The sequence below is a fragment of the Rhopalosiphum padi genome, chromosome 4, assembly GCF_020882245.1.
Source record: "Rhopalosiphum padi isolate XX-2018 chromosome 4, ASM2088224v1, whole genome shotgun sequence".
Taxonomy (NCBI): Eukaryota; Metazoa; Arthropoda; class Insecta; order Hemiptera; family Aphididae; genus Rhopalosiphum; species Rhopalosiphum padi.
Window position 1 is genome coordinate 28,661,247 of NC_083600.1, and position 15,107 is coordinate 28,676,353.

The 15,107-nt window shown below is 25.6% G+C and overlaps 1 protein-coding gene across 1 annotated transcript; it reads right to left on the reverse strand.

Annotated features, from left to right (window-relative positions):
• Positions 1-847: 847 nt before the first annotated feature.
• Positions 848-6,720, reverse strand: LOC132930802 (pancreas transcription factor 1 subunit alpha-like). The gene is made up of 3 exons (XM_060996862.1): positions 6,401-6,720; positions 3,764-4,111; positions 848-1,366 (listed from the first exon to the last, which is right to left on the reverse strand). Exons 1-3 carry the CDS (start codon positions 6,561-6,563, stop codon positions 1,191-1,193), a joined length of 687 nt encoding a protein of 228 aa, XP_060852845.1. The 5' UTR covers positions 6,564-6,720; the 3' UTR covers positions 848-1,190.
• Between the last annotated feature and the right edge of the window lie 8,387 nt (positions 6,721-15,107).

A 15,107-nucleotide genomic window follows, 5' to 3' on the forward strand; every position in this document is an offset into this window, starting at 1 on the left:
ATCAACCACAATTATTATTGAGTGAGCTTGAAAATGTTCCTAATTTAATTAACACAGTTTTCTTTTCCAACGTATTTCCCTTTCTTTTTCGTGTTTTTAATGCTTGCCCATTGGAAATTCATGATACCTTAGAAATTTTGATAGTGAAGATTTATTCATTATGCAACATAAATTATATTTATGTATTATAAAATATAATGCCAGTTAAAATCAATGTATACGTATACGAACCAACTAACCAAGCACGACTAGTTAACTGATTTTAATATTTATAGTATTGATGATATTTTTACCACAAAAAAAATAGTTATAATGTTTGCCTACCTATTGTTATTTTTGTTCACAAGAAACACGCGTACATAGTATCAACATTTTACTTTATAAATTATAATAAATAAACAAAATATAAACAAAATATAAAGACCTATATTTTTAATACGCACTACAGTCACAGCACTTAGCGATTAGCATGTACAAGCATAGAACACTAGTGTTCTATGGTACAAATTCACCCACGATTCTCGTATATTATAATATTATTTTGACAATTACCCAACTGCAAACTTCTGCTGTATTAATCTTCAATAAATAGTTTTTAATGGTTTTATTGCAATTTCATTTGTAACGGATTATTTTTTTAAGTTATAAGTTTATAACTATTAGGTATGTATGATAATGAAAGAAAAATAATTTTAAACATGAAATATGCCATCGAGTTGTAACAAGTAGATAGTTATACCTTTTGATCTACAGCTATAAAACAATATCATAAATTATGGGCTATCAAAGTACCTGTAGATTGAGCATGAAAATCATATAATAACTCTATAATACATTAATACGCATATTACAATTACCGATCTATATTGCTAGTGAATTATACAGTAGGAATGATAGAATTATAATGTATTATTATATTTAAAAATTGGACGATTAAAATAAATAATTAAAAAAAAAAATAATAAACACTCTAATAACTATCAACTAACAATATTAAACAATAATAAAACAAGTAGGTTATACGAGGTATATTAAGGTACCTATACAAAAAAATAATTTAGTTAATTTATATAATAAACATTTTAAATTGGAATAAGAACAACTGAATAGAGACAATAAATAAATATATCACTTATGTTCTATAGTATATAACTTATAATAATAGTTGTCTTATTTATTATGTTGAATGATTAGGTTTTACTTGATGATGTCGAACTCGTTGAGGTTGAAGTAGATCCAGAATTACGCGGTGACCCTACTTCAGGCCTCCATAACTTTGCTCGCATTACTCCTGCGCTATTTGGACAATTTTCTTTTGCCCTCGACCAAGACAACGAATGTAATGAATATGGAGTTCCAAACGCACCTGAAATTTAAAAAAATCCATTTTACCTTCTATACTGCTAAATGTTTTATAATACGAATAAATAGTTACAAGTTACAATGTAGGACGTACTAATACGTATAGCTATAAGTACGATACTAATAATATCATCATTGATACATAATATATTTACAGGTAGGTAATATATATTTACATGGTTGTTATTTATACATTTATAAATCTTAATGCTCAACCTCTACCTTATCCAAATTAATTTAACCAAGTTCTTATTTTTTTACTGTAAATCATTAAATCGAAATTGAATTTTTAAAACGTACTACGTAGTTTTGAATAATAATACATCGTGTATTATAAAAATTATAGTCTTATTAGTAATAGTTTACATAAAATATAAAAAAAATTAATATTTATTTTCTTGTTTATACAGTCATATTATAGGTATTATTCGGTACCTAAGGATTCAAGATTTGAATGAACCTACACAATTGAAGAAAAAAATATCGGAAAACTTGATCTGCATAGTATGTGTGAGTATACTTCGTCATAGGTAGGTAACTATTAAATGGATGTGTTAAATTTTAATTCAATGATACATTTTAAATCATTGGAATGTTGGATACAAATAAAGATTCTGAGCGGTGACGGTCTAAATTTTTGGTAATCACTAATCAATAAGGTTAGTGGTTACCAAGCAATTATTTTAATAATAATATTAAATCGGAGATGCTTTGTCAGCCTATATTTCTAAGGATCTTTTAAATTTTATTTATATTAATATTTTATTAATTATAATAATTATATTTTTCATTATAAGTAAAATGTTGCACTGATTTTTGTCAAAAACTTTATCTGTAAATTGTATAGACAATTGGTATTATATTATTAAATTATAACTTATAAAATAGCTATAAATAGCTTAAAATTAATATACATTCTTTGAAAATTGCAATATTTTTCTTTAAAAATATAGTAATAATATATAAGTACGTAATGATAAAAATTTTCATGTTCCAACAGTTAATATTTTTTTAATAATAACTAAAATTATAAGATCGTTATTAATCGTTTAAATATTAAATTTTATTAAAATTAAGTCTTCAAGTTTTTTGATTTAATAACATATGGAATATACGAGTAGATACATGGATCGAAAAATAAAAATAAAATTTATAAAATCCACAAATAGCACGATAAATTTATAATATGTTGAAAGTTTGATGTATAGAAAATGCATATAATACCCACTAATATTCAGGAAATATATTGTCTTTATGGTTAAGTATTCGTTTTTTATTAAACAAAAAAAACAAGTAGATTTTTTTTTAAATGCACTAAAAAATGCTCTTTAAATTATTTTTAACATTGAAAAAATTTGTTTAATTATATATATTTTTATTCTTAGGTATTAATTATTCGTATCATTTTTATCATTTTCTAGTTCTTCTATTTTCTTTTTTACTCTGAAAACTATTTCCAAAAAATGAATATACAATTTAGATAGATACCTACCTTATACTTTTATCATGTTTGTGTTTCATAATACAGTACTGTATAATCAGGTGCTGCTTATTTTTTTTATCGAATTTTATCAATTCCCATATAAAAACAACTTAAAAACATAAAAAAATGCACTAAAAATGTTGAAAAATGCAAAATAAAAATTACATTTTTTAATTCCTCGATGTATGCAATTAACTTTATGCTTGGAAAGCAATAATGATTTCGGGAAAAATGCATTTTCCATTTCAATCCGTTCTCTAGTTATTACCCATTATTCAAGAATAATCAAATACAATACATTAATGTACTATAACAGTATACATAAGTACAAAACAAAATATTACATGACATCATTATAAATTGTACCTTCATTTTTGTTAATCATTTTTGTAGTTTATACCAATGATTTTTTCACATTCATTTCATTTTATTATAATAAATTACTTTTGAGAGTTTATATAGTATTATAATTTATAATAAATAATACATAAATATTAATTATTGATAATTAATATGACCAATACGTAGGTAATAGCGGAATAAGTAATAACGGCCGGTAATAGACCGGCACATTCAGTTTTAAATAGTCATTAGAGCGCTGGACAATAAAAATAATATTAAACGCGACACGCTGCACGTCGGGTATACGGCGGTGGAACGATAGATGGGCCGCGGTACAGGGAAGTCACTTACACTAATGATCATTTACTACACACACACATGTACGCCACAACGCACGTACTTTACAGATTGTCTGAAAATTGCCTATACTCAACTCCTTAAAAACGGTCGGTATGGAATCCCCTTAATTGAAAAATGTTTTTTGGGTGAATTGTGATACAACTTAAATGAATATAATTCAATATGTTAGTTCCATCACTGCGTTAAAATTTAAAATTTTATTTTGGTCTAAATTACCTCTGACAATAAACTTCTTGACGGGTTGTTCTTTGACCTGTGCCGGTGGTCTATGCAGACGACCGGCGATCGTTGTAAGTTTGGCCACATTCAATGACGTTACGCCATTTCCTGTAGGTCCCGTGCCACGAGTCAACTCGGACAGGAAATTTATATAACCTATAGCTAACTTCAGTGTGTCCACTTTTGACAAGCGCTTCTCATACGGCAGAGTGGGTATGTGTGCACGAAGCCCTTCGAACGCTTCATTGATGCTTTGCATGCGTCGCCGTTCGCGCAGGTTCGCTGCTTGCCGCTGCTGCGTCTTTTGCCTGTGACACCGTGAACTCTTCTTGCGACCCGAATCAACTATAAAATACATGCCAAGTGCATTTTAAAGAGATTATCAAAAATAATTTAATCATACATCGTTATTATTAAATGTTTGAAAAATTTCGTCAAAATTATTTAACTTCAGACGAACTTAAAAATAATCGTGCTTATAACGTCATATTTTTTTTCAATTTTGATTAATAAAACTTATATTTAATTATCAACTCTTAGGTATAAAATTTAAAAATTGTATGCATTTTTATTACAAAATAATTTACTTATTTTCGTGATTTTGACAAAAATTTAATTTTATATACTTATAAAAAAATTGTGACTGTATTTTTGATAAATTTTAAATTCTGTAAGAGCGCACTTAGGTATGTTGTCTTTTATTCTTAAGGTCAGATTTAGGGAAGGGGCTGAGTGGGCTGCAGCACGGTGGCTTCACAGTTTTATAAATACAAAAAAAGTTATTAAATTAAAAATATATATAATATGGAACTTTATTTTTATATTTAAATTTAATAGCTTCTATTATTGTATTAATGTTTGTAATATGCATTAAATAAACAAGCGATAAATATCGATAAGAAAAATTTTCATTCCTTGACACAAACGCAGATAAAGTAACAAGTTATTTTGGTTTTTACAGTGTATGTGAACACTATAAAATATAGCTAGGAAATAGCGATATTAATCATAATTCATAACACTATTGTCTATTAATTATTATCGTATGTCGTTTTTAAATAAATAATTGGAGATAAATGAAAATTATTGTTAACACGACGGTCGATGACGAACAACAAATTTTTTGTAGTAGTGAAAGATCATTCTCTAATTTGAAATACATCATAAATAGATTATGAATTTCTATGGATATAGATAGATTTAATCAACTTGCGAGAATGAACTCAGAATGTGATATTTTAAGGTAAATTATATTTTAAATGTATAACTGAAGATTTTGTGAATATAAAATCAAGACATATTCCAAGTATTTAATTTTAATCATATCATTTAAAATTATTATTTTTATTATTATAATTAAAGTCTCGAATTCTCAGTTATGTATTTTATTAGGAAATGAATTAAATAAGCAACATATTATCGAAAATATTAAATATTATATAAAATAAAAAAAAAAATTTATTTATTTTTTTTTAGGCACCACAATATATTCCGCTCATGTGCTACCACTTATCTTAATCCACCCCTAAATTGTTTTATTTACAAATAAATATTTTATAACAAATTAATAGATATAGGAGTATACTTATAAATTATTTTTAATTAACACAAGGTGTATATAATAACTCATTTTCATACTACATGGTAAAACAAAAAACATATAACACATCTAATTTAATATTTATGTGTTAAGGTTTGTAGATAATAGAAAATATTATCTGTAAACCTTGTGTAAGTCTAACTTTGTATAAAAAATAATTATTATACAGGCAGCTATCATATTTATTTTGTTTAAAATCAAGTTATGTAACGATTGGAAGTCATTTTTTGATTTCTATATTACTTATAATTTGTAAATGGATAATGGTAAATGTATATATTCAGGTGGGAGTGAATATAATAAGGTTGTAACGAATGAGTCTGATCCCCATTATATTCTTTTTTATGTATAGAACTTTCAAACTTGTAATATATAATAAAGTTAATACCTAAGTAAATAATGGATATAACAATTGTCAATTATACTAATACTGTGATATACAATAAATAATAATATAGTTATCTATGAGAATAATTCTGTAACTATCTACAATCATGGCGTTCATGTCAAATGTATTATAATGTATCTGGACAAAAAAAATATATATATAATGAGTAAAATACCATGCATGTCCGCACAAAAAACTTATCGAAACCCATAACGTTAAAAAAGAACGGGGATTAAGTTCCTGAAGAAATGTCCGTGTACCTTTTTTTTTATACATAGGTGATAAGAGTAAAATCACCAATTATAAAAATTATAGAGAATAATATTTTTGTGGGTGTGACATATTTATTTCTTTAAATATTGTTTCAAAATTAATTTATAGTATCCATTTAAATTACAAAATAGAACAATTTTAAATAGAAGTAACACTAGTAACATATACAATTTATATGTGAAACCCTCAAAAATATTATCCTCTAACATTTTTGTAATACCTAGGTGATTTTACTCTAAGATGACTCGAAAATCGTAAAAAAGATCTTACATGAATGCGTTTTATCTATAGCCTGAGAAAAAAAATAAATATTGCGTTATCCTTTTAAATTGAATACTATATACTGTGCATAAGCTATTTAAACTACACTTACCACAATTGCCGGAATCGCAATCACTATTCAGTGAACTTGTTCCATCGGATTCGGAACCGGACGAATATTCGTAGAGGAAATAATCTCTTGTGTACGGTGGTGCGTGATAATGGTGCCCCGCACCATGGTGATTCAGTTGATAATGATGATGATGATGGTCCATTTCTGGATATACTAAGCGTACGTCGTAAGGACGATATATTAAGATAGTTATTAATAATATATACTTATGATTACATATTGCACTGCTAGTTGAGACGTGGGCTAACAAACACTAGTGGAAGCCGGGACGCTACTGCAGAGACTGCCGAATCAACTTTAGAAGTAGCCAATATACTGAGGCGTGCCGGATAAAGGACTAGTGGTCGCGATACCACGCCCATACACCGCCCCAATATACACCCTTCCTTCCACCCACAATCCACATATAAGTTTGTGACCCTATAACGTGTATGCATACAATATGTCTATGTATATACAAGCTGTTATATATTAAGTGCTTACGCCGTCCAAAAAATATTGATAAGAAATTCCAATATTGCGACAGTTTTAACTTAGGTAAATAGGTATTAGAATTAGATATATTAATATAAATACAGTGAGATTGCTGTTGCAGTATCTCAGGTGTAAGTTACCGACTGTAATTATTATATATTCATTATATAGGTAGATATTATAATCAATAGAGTATATAACTTGTGACCTGTACAAAAATGTTGCTATAAAATATAATTACAGCGATAGCTATTATATACGTCGTCAATATTGACAGAGACAAATAATATAAATACCTATAAGCTAATATTTATTATTTATCATATAATAAATAGGTATGTGTGATGCGTTTGTATGAATAATTTCACAATGAATCAAAAAAATAATTTAGGAATGTGAAAAAGTAGATTTTCATTTTTTTCAAACAAATAAACAAACCTTATAATAAAATATATATTATAGTTTTTTACAATTAGCTGCTGCTTAATAACCAACAGTTTCTATACATAATATTTTGTAAATTATAAATACTGACTGATTTATCATTTATAAATGTTGTTAAATAGGTATAAAGATATATAGAGTAATCACTATGTATACGTAATTGTATTAAATTAATTTTACAATTTTTAAATTAGTTTTTATTATTACTTTTAAGAACAAATTTTTTGTTTAGATTTTATATTATTTATGAAAAATAATATTAGGTAATGCATAATGTTATTGAATGAAAACAAGCTTAAACCTAATACTAACACGTCTAAAACCTAATGTTTATAATATAGCTGTTTTCTATATATCTACTGATAATAATATAATTCTATATCATGTTAGGTACTTCAAAGGTTGGTAAATTATAACTAATTCCTTTATTTTTGATTCAATAATATACATATACTAAATCAATATATTATATTGATTAATATCGTATTATTTCAAACTATTATATTGTTTATACACGTGTACTATATATAGGATATATCATCTAATTCTCCTAATTCAAAATTTAAAATTGTATTTTTACTATAGCCTAATAATCGTAAGATTAAGCATTAATCTAAAAAATAAAATAAAAATTTTAAGTTAAAACTGTTTAGGTACCTACTAATGTTCTAAAGTATATATTTATTATCCAGTATCGTAATTTAAATTATTAAAGTAGGTATCAAATTATAGATAATAAAATTACAAAAATTTAAAAAAGCAATCTTATTTTTATTTAGTGTAACCAATTAAATTCATCAATAGTATTATATTAATCATTTTTTGCATGTAATCTCATATCTGAGTTAATTATTATATTTTATTTTTAAAATTCAATGCATCATATCATAATTTTAACAATTAACTATATAATTATGAACAGTTTCAATTAAATGGATTCATGTTGAATTTGATGTTATTTGTATAAATTGATTCATAACATGTGACACTTCATTATATCAATTTTTTTCTAGGGTATCTCGCAAACTCTTCAATGATGTTATTATATGATTATTTTTTAGTTATTTCAGATTCAACTGTCATAATAATATCAGATTATCTGTCTATCACGGGATAAACATGGTCGAATTTTTACTCGTTTTAATACTGAGAGAGAGTGTTTGTTACTACAATTTGTACAACGCATAATAGTTAAAAATATTTATAAAACAATCGTGATGTTAGAAAATGTATGCTTCATGTTCATCAATCTTAGGTAATTCAGTTGCTATTGAGAATAATCCATATTCCATAGTTATCAATGACGTTTTTAATTCTTGGAATCGTAGCACTTCATTACCAAAGATTTCTTTATCCAAATCATTCGGAAAAAGATCCAATAAATTTGACGTCTACATGATAATATTTGACTTTTTCATATTGCTTTTGAACAAAAAGATAAAAAATTTTCTAATTCTAAGTAAGCGCTATTTCTTTTTTTTAAGTTCAAAAATTAATTTATCATATATAATATAATGTGTGATAGGTACCCATTGAAAATAAAATGTTCTCTAGATGTTAACTTAACACTTTGACTGTTTATTTCACCTAAATATGTTTAGTTTTAGCTCGTTTAGGTGCTTTCACTTTTCTTTAAAGTGAATAATACGAAATTATGTCTAAAGAGGATGCTTCCTCTTCATATATTGTAAAATCTCCCCAGACACCTTAAATAAAAATCAATTAATGAAGTATAAAAAGGAAATAAATCTAATACATTATTTAATATTTTTATAGACGATTGTAAGTCCTTGTTAACACTATTAATTCTTTATAAAATTGAGTTTCATTTCACGGTCAAAACATTAGTTTCTTTTTGTTTGAGCTTCAAATGAAGTTATTTGGCTTCATTTTTTTTCTGATTTACATAGATCTGACTGATATCTTTTAATGTTACCAATACCGGCAATACCTCATTGAACTCAAGCTTTTACGGCGTTTATTGTATTATAGCTGAATATCGTGTTTTTTATATCGACTTTAACGTTAAACAACATTTGTTTGACTTTAACATTTCACACACAATTTCATTAGACACATTTTATTTGAATTTTGGGTAGATAGGTAGCATCATTTATATAGTATTATGGTAATATCAAATATTAATGAATAACATGAGCTTATTAATGGTATTGTATAGATATGACAATAATATATGATGTTGATATCACGGTTTTAAATAATAAATAATATATATAGATAATAGAATCTATATAATATATTATAATTTATGACAATTTTTATCATTCTTTTTTAATTTTATTATTCTATAAAAAAAATGTTGCGTTAAAATAATTGCAATTTGTTAGTCTTTAAAAATACTAGTAGGTCTAACGAAGAATATATATGATGACGCTTCAAATTGAATCTATAGGTGACCAATCAATCAGGTACTGTAGATAATCCATAATTATTTTTTCATTTTAAGTTCTTTAAAAAGTAAAAATTGAATATTTTAATTTTGAAATTTCTATTTTTTGAGATTAATTTTCATAGTGTTTATGGTAACAAAACAGGTTGACATAAAGTTCATTATGAGTTAATTATAAGCGTATTTATTTTATAATACGCAATATAGTACATAATACATTTTAACTTGAAATTTTCTACTAAATCATAATAATCTATACGATAATTTATGATTATATACCTTTCAATAATATAAAAAAGTCGTGGTTTTCCTTTCCGACAATTTTCTCTCTAGTAAAATTATTATGATATTAATTTACTTAGACAGTTATAATTTATAACAATGAAAATAAAAATGAAATCATCCTACTGCATAGTAAGTTCCAAGTGTATCTCGTTATTATTGTGTATTTGTGTAGGTTATTGTAAATCTGTAATGGACGTGTTAAATTATTATTCAATCATTAATAATTCTAACACGAAAAGCAATTTTTGGCAGAATCGTGTATTCGTGTTGTATCTATAATTTAGTCATCTTTATTTCTAAATTCTAAGGATATTTTATAAATATTTATATTACTATTTATGGGTTAAGTTATTTTTTGTTAAAAAACATTAAAGGTATATATATTCAATATTGTTTAATAATATAAGCAAACAGTTTCAACAAATTGATCTTTAATTTGAAAATTGTATTCTGTAAAATATATAATAATTTACATTATTGTGAAAATAAGTATCCCAAACTTAAAATGTCTCTATAACAAAATAACTATAATCATTATTAAAACACCGATATTGTTTGTTTAAATATCTAATCTGAACAACAATTTAACTTCAAATGTCTACAAAAAGAAAAAAATGGCATTAAAAAATTTTTCTTCCTTTAAACCATGTTGTATGCAGATACACAAAATAGTATTTCTAAAAAATACATTTTATTATAAAACCAAAACATTCATCGCTCCGCTTAGAATCTAAAACTAACTATCTCCGAATAAAAATACAAAATGCATAACTTTGTGAAAAATAAAATAAAATAAAATGTTATGAAAAATAGAGTATTAAAAAATGTCAAAACATAGTCCATTTATTTATCTATATTCTATACGTTTGCACTATCGCTTGAATTTTAATTTAAATCCAAAATATATGGTACATCATTGTCATCATTTTATACTTTTAAAATTTGAAAACTATACTGAACAAACAGACGTATTTGTTTAACATCGAATTCTATCTATCTCTCTCACCCATTTCTCTCTCTCTTTACCTTATGCTATAGTGCTATACACTATACACTTTGTGCTTCGTAAACAGGTGCTACATTTCCCAGAGGGGTAACGGCAGAAAACAAATCAATGATTCGCTGGCTGTTCTTAAGCGTCACGTCATGTCGTCATAAACAACACTGTTCGTAATAATATAAATAAAATGCATTCTGTTATATTTATTTAATTATATAACAATTATAAAAATAGTTTTTAAATTCTAAAATAATATTTAAAAATATCATAACGTTTTTGATGAATATACTTGTATAGTTTTTAGTAACTATTAGTAAAACCAAAATATATACCTAAACTTATTACTATAACATAGATAATGTATAAATAGATAAATAATAAATATAATTTAAATTAAATTGATTTATAAGTAGGAATATTTAAAAAATGAAATGCCAGAAAAATTCACTTTCAATTCCACAAAACAATAGTTATATTTTTAATTTTTATCATAAACTGCAATTTAAAAAAATCTAAATCGATATTTGTGTGGCGTATATGTAGATATTATAAATAGTTACCTACTTATTATTTTTATTAATTTAATTAGAGTTAAATATTTTGTTCCTATACGGCTATACTAAAGTACCCTACCGTCTCTACCAATATATGTATTGTTATTTTAAAATAAATAAATGAGTATGAGTTACTATACATTGTTATTTTATTTAAACTGTAACACGTGCAACCGATTGGGGCACGTGCTAAGCCACGTGCAAGCGCGTGTTAGGTACGAGTTGCTCTTTCAATTTTCACACTTTTTCACCCATTAAATAATATAAACAACGTATACGGTGCTAGATTTAAAAAAAAATTACTAAACTTATTAGTTTATTACTTATAAGTGTGTAAATAGTATAATATAAGGATTAAGTGGTTTGATATAAGATGTAACTATAACACTATCATGATATACTGAATGATTAATATAAAATATCATTTTTATCAGATACTTAATAATTTAAATCAATGAACAGTTTAAAAACAAATAATACCTAATACAATAAACTATATATGTACCTCTTTTTTAAAATATTTGTATTATAATTTCATTACAATTTATAGCATTTTAAATACAATTATCACATGTTTATAAAAGATAAAACGTAATTAAATGTATGGAAAAATATCTTAATATTTTCATTCATTATATTTACACGTATTATTAGGTATTTAATTTTATTTAAACCTGCATAGGTATTAGACTGAAATAAAACAAACGAAAATATGTATTACGAACAAAAGCCATGTAATATAAAGTATACCGTGTCTATACATAGTATAATTTTAAAAATAGTTTGGCTTGTTCTGAGCAATTTATAGACAATTTAAATTTTCGATATTTTGTTGTCAATAAAAAAGTTATGAATAATTTTAGCAAAAAGCCAAATTAATTTTTTACAACATTGGATTCACTTGTATAATAACTATTTCTTTACAAAGGATTTTTGTTTTTTATTGTAATTCAAACGTAATTAATAGATAGTTTAGAATAGATTATAGTTTTAATAGATACTTGAAAATTTCACTAAATATTTATATTAACATTTTCTATGTATGGTATAATTTTGAAAATGATTCAACTTTTTTGAGCTATATATTTTTTTTTATATATAAATATCTATCGATAAAAAATGATTGGGTCCAAATTCTTGAAAATGTAATACAATATCTCGCATAAGTTATTCTTATATCGGTATTAAAATATGAAAATTACATATAGGTACTATATATATTTGATGTTATAATTTTGACGAAATTAAAAAAAATTTCAAAAATTAACTATTATAAAAACCTAACTATTTTGTTGTATGTTTCTATTTGAATTTCTTTTAACTTTTCTATGAACATAAAAATGTTTGAATGAGTTGTATAAAAGCTAGAATTAAAATGAGAATGAAAATACTTGCTTGCATTAGTGGTTAAAGTTGGTTCTGCTAATGCTTGAGCCCATACTTCAGGTGGATACTGAGCTTCAAGTTGTCGGGCGCAGTTTACATTATACCTTTGTAACATAGATAACATTTCGGGCGCAGTTTACGTATGCCCAATACGTTGACGTATATAATCAACGTTAATATGTTATCAGTATTTTTGTTTTGTTGTTGTTTTTGATTCTCAATAACTCAAGTTAAAAGTATTTAGCCCCCCCCCCCCATAAAAAATCCTGGCTACGCCTCTGAGCGTACCTCATAATTTGAGTAATTCACTGTGTTTGTGATATATTAAATTTTAATCCAATGATTAATATTAATTAATAATTATTACTTATTTTGTGTAAAAATAATTCTAAGAAAGGCAGCGTAACGCAGCATTTATTTCTAAGAATATTTCAGAAACATTACTATAGTTCTATTTTGTAATTTATAAAAATTCTTGATTATATGTATAAATACAATATAAATATTGTTTTTCATGATCAAAAAAAATGTTAGATGTTTTTTTCAACTATTATGTTTATTTTTTACCCCCCCCCCCCCCACCATAAAAACGTATTCCAACTATGGCGTTAACCATAATGTATCTAGATTATAGAGACAATTAGGTTATTAGGTAGTATATCAATAGAAACGAATGTCAAAACATTTATCAATTTATCATATAAAATATTTTAAATTTAATAATTTCATCATCATTTTTATTCAAAATACATCAATATACGTTTACAATGTTTTCGGATAAAAGAGTTAATCAAATTGATTTTCAAAACGAATTAATACACGTGTTATCTATGTGTATATATAATTTATAAATAATATATATTCATTATATTCAGTGGTAACCCTTCAACGCTCTTGGATAAAAGTTTAATCTTTAGGGTGATCTACATACGTACAAAAAAAACAAATCGAAATACGCGAGTTTGGTGATCCCAACGTCGGATTATAAACTTAAACCTTCAAAAAGTAAGAGTGAGAGTATAGGGACGTATAGTATAATGTACATATATACATTATATTCTATGATGCTCGCGCGCGCGTGGTGAGTTTAGATGTGTGGGTGTGACGTAAGCTTTAAACAGCTGCAATATGATTGTATATATCCAGCAGCAATAGGCGATACGCGTAAGGGTCTACCCTATTTATTTTGTCTGTCAGTGTATAATAATATATACGTATATATAATATATATATATATATATATACACTTTTACTTGCTACGCTGTTCCCCCTTTTGCGGCATTGGACAATGCATTGTATAATGCGACCTCAATTTGAACTTAATGTACAATGTATACACCAATTGACCCTTTTTATAATAGCGTTTTGGGGCGAATTTGAGGGAGTCGTGTAGAGCACCGTTTGATATAGTTGCCAATGTTTCAATAATTATCGAGTAGTATTATTTTTTTCATAGACTAATTTCATTGAAATGCAAGGTGTTTGTATCGCCCTATATATCGATATAATGATAACACGCAACCTTTTGTTGTAACAGAGAAACCCTTCGCATCAATATTATAAAATATGCGCCACAACATCCATCGATATATCCAACACAATGTCCGATGATCATTATTCATGTATAATATTGTGTCTGTTGACCTGTGGTATTGATGAGACAGTTCGTATCTCTACTACGATTAAAAGAAGTTAGGTAATTACTATATAGTTAACGCAAGTTACAATATATACTATAATTATTGTATAGAAAAGTGGATAGATGAATATAAAATTCATATAATTTATATAATACAATTTTGTATTAGATTCTATATCTTATAACCATGGACTAGAATAAAAATCCGAGAGGGATATCCCTGAAATTCACTCGAATACTTTTAAAAATTTATATAATTTAGGTAAGTACTATAGTTAAATTTACAAGTTTGATTTTTTCTTAGAATTTAAATTTTAAATCTATAGTAGGTATTTTTCATTGTATATTTGTTAATACATCTAAAGATTCATGGTTGGATTGTCGTATATACTATATACTCGTATAGTCGTATGTAAGGTAGATTCATAGCCTCCTAGGCGCAATTTGAGGGGGGCTTGGGTTTGCTTAGCACCCCCAATTTTGAAATTAACACC

Coding starts and splice junctions, on each gene's coding strand:
- LOC132930802 (XM_060996862.1), bottom strand. CDS start 6,563: ATGGACCATCATCATCATCATTATCAACTGAATCACCATGGTGCGGGG. Junction 4,112..6,400: donor TTGCGATTCCGGCAATTGTG/GTAAGTGTAGTT, acceptor TGTATTTTATAG/TTGATTCGGGTCGCAAGAAG. Junction 1,367..3,763: donor CAAGAAGTTTATTGTCAGAG/GTAATTTAGACC, acceptor TTTAAATTTCAG/GTGCGTTTGGAACTCCATAT.